Source organism: Sinocyclocheilus grahami, unplaced genomic scaffold, assembly GCF_001515645.1.
Source record: "Sinocyclocheilus grahami isolate Dianchi unplaced genomic scaffold, SAMN03320097.WGS_v1.1 scaffold1169.1, whole genome shotgun sequence".
NCBI classification, from domain to species: Eukaryota; Metazoa; Chordata; class Actinopteri; order Cypriniformes; family Cyprinidae; genus Sinocyclocheilus; species Sinocyclocheilus grahami.
Window position 1 is genome coordinate 202,708 of NW_015506348.1, and position 6,000 is coordinate 208,707.

At 35.6% G+C, this 6,000-nt stretch overlaps 1 protein-coding gene across 2 annotated transcripts in view; it reads right to left on the bottom strand.

Moving 5' to 3' along the window:
• Positions 1-408: 408 nt before the first annotated feature.
• The window catches only part of hlfa (HLF transcription factor, PAR bZIP family member a), a 12,212-nt gene continuing 6,620 nt past the window's right edge, over positions 409-6,000 (bottom strand). For both annotated transcript variants that reach the window (XM_016253250.1, XM_016253249.1), the window contains exons 3-4: positions 4,327-4,538; positions 409-2,967 (exon numbers count right to left, since the gene is read on the bottom strand). In XM_016253250.1, the coding sequence (XP_016108736.1) occupies positions 2,752-2,967; positions 4,327-4,538 (428 nt within the window). In that variant the 3' untranslated portion in view covers positions 409-2,751. The remainder of the gene's footprint in view (positions 2,968-4,326; positions 4,539-6,000) is intronic.

The following is a 6,000-nucleotide window of genomic DNA, read 5'->3' on the forward strand; positions in this document are numbered from 1 at the left end:
AAAGCTGCTTGTGATGGGCTTTGGTTCATCATGGGACTTTCTCATCACCACCTGCATTTGGTGGTTATCAGTGTATTACAAAGGTACAAAACAGATTTCAGTACTTCAATAGGTTAGTATATTAACATTATATCAGTTAATGAAATTACGGTATTTAACTGTAAATTTAAGTTAAAACCGTGAAAAAATTGAATGTTGCTACCATATTTTTTTACGGTAAAATTCCGGCAATCACAGCTGCCATTTTTTTACCGTAAATTTTACGGAATTTTTTTACGGTGTATTTAAACGAATAATTTTTCCACCTAGCAAGGAGAGGAACACATCGCTGAAATGCTGAGAACTGGGCTGGGTCTTCCTCACGCCCTCAGGGAGGCATTTTTGGGGGTCATTATTCACGAGAAGTGGTTTGGCTTAATCCTGGATTTATTTCGGTTTTGTACAGATAGAAACAGTCTACACAGGGCTTTATACACGCATCTCACATCTGCATTTAGACCACAAACAGACATGAGGGACAATCAAGGGAAATTAAAAGAAACAATAAAAAACAGCATCATCTCTGCCCCATCAAAACCTCAATAATACAAATCTGTGCACATCTCAACTGGGACAGTCGAGGACTTTTATGGTCAACAATGAAGTCACCAGCGCATCAAACGCAACTTCTGACCTGAGATCTGCCATCCCGGCTTTAAACCCTGCAACTTTTAATAGAATAAACAGAAGAAAAAAAACTGATCTCAGATCAGAAAAACTTTTTCAGGACCTTACGAGACCAACCCAGTGACTCCATTAACAAGACTTTTTTTAACATTCAACCAAGCAAAAGCTCTCAGAGCTGCCGCACTAAACATTCAATATCAACACTCTGCTGTGAAAAAGACTCAATTACATAGACTAAAAAAGCATAGCCTTTAGATTTCCATTCAAAGAACCAATAGCAATACTGTAAAATGCTCTGCAATGAAACTCATTACACAGCATCAAGAGTGTGAGATCAGCTCCTTCCTATAGGGAAAAAAACACTGATGTACAGAACACAGCAATATATATATTTAATCTTTATTATGAGTTATGGTTTGAGGTCCGGCTGCTAGCGTTTCCTGAGACAGAATACTAAAGGCTATTTGAATACAAGGGTGCAGAAGGTTTTTAATGCCCAAAATAGAGGACATGATGGCGGGTTTCCATTTACTCCCCGTTTTATGCTTCATAATATATCAAAACACTGTCACTTAGCTCTTTATAATAGATATATATGTATGCTATCATATATTTCTCTTACACTACTCTGGATTTGTTGTGCCTTGAAAATATTCAGACAGTATTATATAGGAAAAATACTGTACAAAAAGCAAATTATATAATAGATTTCATATATATATATAAACATTAAAACTCTGTTTTATCAATATATCTGTGTTCTGTATCTTTTGGTCTGCACTAAACAAACTGATTGGGTTTCAACCACAGTATTTGAGACAACACCGTCCTGCTCAACAAACGCCTCAAAACCTCTTAAAACACATTCATTACAGTCATACAGATGACAGACACGCCAAGCTACAAAACAAAAAGAAAGAAAACAAATCACTACAGATATCTGCTTGTACTGACTTAAAAACAAATGAAAATTCTAAAACATGCTCTGGGTGTGTATATATATATATAATAAAACTAAAAAAAGAGGATAGAATAATCATCTATCCTAAAAAAAAAGAAAAGAAAAAGACCCATTTACAATTAGCTTTAGGCTGCAACTCTAAAACAATAATCATGCTGAAATATCCAATAAAACAATAAACGATTAGGAAAAATTACTATACAGCCATAACAGTAAGAACAGCTATAACAATAGTAGTAATTAACAGCTGAATATTAAAAAAAAAGGGACAAAAGTCCATAAATATATCAGGCAGATTATAGTATAGGTAGAAACATTGCACCAGATCAGATTGTGAAACACGCATTAGTGCAGGGAGTTAGAGCGAGAGGGAGAGACAGACAAATATGGATTCAGCATTTTTGGAGGGACAGTTTCCGCACTACAGCAGAAATGATGGTGCTATGAAACTTTAGCTTACATGTCATATGTTTTGTCCACTGAGGAGATTCAGTTTTATTGCTCTATGGACAATGCAGGAAAGACGCAAAAAAAACTATGCTGGTGTCGGCTTAAAAGTAATGATGAAATAAAACAGACAAAGCACACAGAATAGGAAAAGAACAAAACAAACATCGTGTTCTGACGCTAGCTAGCGTTATACACACTTCACAGAACGAAAGGTGTCGGTGCGTTACAGCTATTCAACTAAAATACATTAATATACACAATAAGAAGCTCTAGCAACAAGAAGTGGGCGGGGCTTCTGAGAAGAGGGGGGTTGGGCCGAGCGGATGATTGACAGACAGGAAGGTGAGCGGCAAGGAATATATTTATCAGTCCGTGTTACAGGTGTATAAAACACTCGAGAGAGAAAAACATTTCCAGACAAACGATTCATCGTTGGTGAAAGAATACACAGACGAATGAAACAAATAAAAGGAAAGAGAGAGAAGTCAACGTGTGAAACTACATAAGAGGAAAAAGACATAAATGAAATACAAAATCAACTAAAGAACGCAAACTGGGTTTGTAAAGAGAAAAGAGAAATGTGAAAAAAGGGGAGGAGAATTTGCCGCAGAAGTCCCTGGAGGGGGGGGGTGTTTTGGTGGTGGGGGGCGGGGTTTGTGTGAGGTGGGAGGGGCTCACAGAGGGCTGTGTCGCGCCTCGTATTTGGCCAGAACGTTCTTACAGCGGCCGAGTTCCTTCCGCAGGTCGGCCACTTCCTGTCTGAGCGCCGCGTTCTCTTTCTCCAGGAATCCCGCGCGGATGGCGATCTGGTTCTCTTTCAGCCGGCGAGCATCACGGGAGCGTTTGGCCGCGAAGTTGTTCTTTCTGCGCCGTGACCAGTATCTGTCGTCCTGCGCGGAGATGGAGATGAGAAACTATTTATTCTCACTAAATTCTGTTCGGAATTTTCCCTGGGGCCAAAATTCCAATAAAAAATTCCATTCCGTTAAAATCTTTTAAAACAAAAAAGTACATTTCAAACAGTATAGGAATCATGTGTTGTTGTTTTTACATTTTGTGACATTTATGGACGGATGTACAATAACAATTGCCAACAGATAGTCACATGACTCAGGATTTTCTATGATCATATTTGCGCACAAATATTTTACTGATATTTTCTATCAGATTTTACTGATCTTTTATATCACTGTATTACATATTATATATGATATAATATTGACAGTTTTCAACCTATTAAAGTAGGTCATTGTGATTATGTTTTGGCTTAGTTGTTATGTTAGAATCATTATTATACTCATACCTTTTGTTCTTTTAATATGTTTGAATTGTTTTTAGCTTTATTTTCATTTAAATGTTTTAGTTTTGAAATGTTGTTGTATGCATTTGTCATTTTTATTTTGTTTATTTTATTTTATTTTCTTAAATGTGTGTATATATATATAGTATTTATAGAGTTTTAGCTTTTAGTTTTAATTACTTTTCCTTATTTGTAAGTCGCTTTGGATAAAAGCGTCTGCTAAATGACTAAAAGTAAAGTAAAGTAAAAGTTTTAGTTTTGTTCAATAATTGTGAACATTTATAATATAGCATTTACTAAAAGTAAAGCAAGTACTTTTACAAAAGAAATATAGAAAACAAATCATGTAAATATACGTATAGTGTATAATAAATGTCAATTTATAAAATTAAGGAAATTAAATATAATAATCAAAAATATATAATAATCATTATTATAATAATAATAATAATAATAATCATCATAATAATAGTAAAAAACAATTATACGGGGTTTATTAAATAATAATAATTCATATTTGTGCAACATTAAATAATAATAGAAAAAGAAAAACTGCATAGTAAATAATAATAATAATGATAGAAAAATAGAAACCGAATACAACAACAATAATAGAAAAATTATAGAAAAAATAAAACAATAGTAAAAAATTAAAGTGTTTCTAAAATTATAACAACATAATATTATTATTATTATTATTATTATTATTATTATTTTGTTACACAAATATTTGGAGAGACATAATAACAATAATAATAATAATGTGAAAATACTGTTGTTGTTGTTATTATTATTATTATTATACAAAAAAAAAGCCAAAGGCACTTAAGCATGTTTTAAGCAAGCTTTACTGTAAAACACAAACTGCGATCTTAGTTCAAAGGCCCTGAATCTGCTTTGCGTGAGCTGGTCGTCTCTCTGTGCTTCATGCTTCAGTGTTTGTCTTTACCTTCAAGTCGTCTGGAATGAAGACCTTGCGCGCCTTCTTGATCATGGGCTGCGGCTTCAGCTCCTCTGCTGAGAATTTGCGCTTGCGTGGGTCGAAGATTTCCTGTCCCGGGACACTGGAGAGGGCGAGGTCGGCTGGGTCGGGCTCGTACCCGATCGGAACCTGGATGGACTCCGGATCTATTGGACTGGGCGTATCACGTGAAGGGAGAACTGCAGGAGAACGAAAGAGAAAATCAATCAGGATTTCAAAAACTTCGAAGGTGTAATGATAATACTGACTTCTCTTCACCATTTCAAGCATCTCATGCTCATTAGACAAAACACAACCCTACTAAGAATACACTCGATTAGATTATTACAGAAAATACTAATCATTTCTAAATATTAAGATTTATCTACAGCATGTTTAATAATAAATATAATATTATTATTTATATAAAGTAATAATGTTTATCTTCATTATTATTAAAATAGAAAGGAAACTTGCTCAGCTAAAAAGTTGGAAAAAGGAGACTCGTTTCGGTAGCACTTTATAATTTAATTAAAATATTAACATCAGCATATTATATAATGCTCATTAGACCAGAGCATTTTATTTTAAAATGTAAACAGGATCATGTCATGTTGATTTTGTGTGTTAATGAGCACTAGAGGGAAGATGAACCCACCTCATACAAACAAATATTTGCACATTTACATCCACATATAACAATATTACTGAATAATAATCATTAAAAAATGTACTATAAAATAGTTATTTATATATCTATCACGTATATCTATATATCTATATCTAAAATAAATAATACTAATAGTAATCATATAAATAATTATTACATTATTGTTTTATAATTATTTGTATTAATATATATAATACAATAATGTAAGTAACTAAGCTTATTGCCTTAAAAGCACACTGCACACTGATGCAATAAAGGCGACTGTGTGACTGATCTACTAAAGACGTCAAACACAAGAGCAAGCGAGTGTGTGTGTGTGTGCATTAGTGAGGGATTAGAAGATCAAATTAAACTCTTGACTGATTTAAGGGTCATTAAACAGGAGCTGAGAGCCGCACAACAGCCCCAGGAGCTGGCAAACGTCCACACACATAATCCTACTGAAACACACAATAACACAGCTGTAACTGCACTCGATGCTGACACTCTGAATCACACAACCGGAACATACCACTAAACTCACAACAAGCTGCTTCTCCTTCATGAGCTGTGTACAGAAACACACAGCAGGGGTCAAAGGTCACAGCTGTAAGCTATGGGAGATTCTGTCATGACCCAGATCGCTGCTAAAGCCTGACCAAACTCTGTGTGTGTGTGTGTTTATAGTCCTGTATAACAGCTCTGACCTCCACACAGCACTGACTGAATAAACCTCATATGAGTCTCTATCAGCCTGTTCATCTCCGTCTCTCTCTCTCACAGAGAGCCTGATTTTGCCTTGAGGGGCAGAGGTGAGGGGTGGAGGTCTACTGACCAATCACAGGCCTCTGTCCGGAGCGGTGGGCGGAGTCTGAGCGCTGACACAGTGAAAGCATGTGAGAGTGGAAGTGTTGGGTGGCAGAGCGTTCAGGGGTGTGATCGTGACCGTCCCATGAACCCTGGCCTTCACTTCCTCACACACACACACACACACACACACACACACACACACA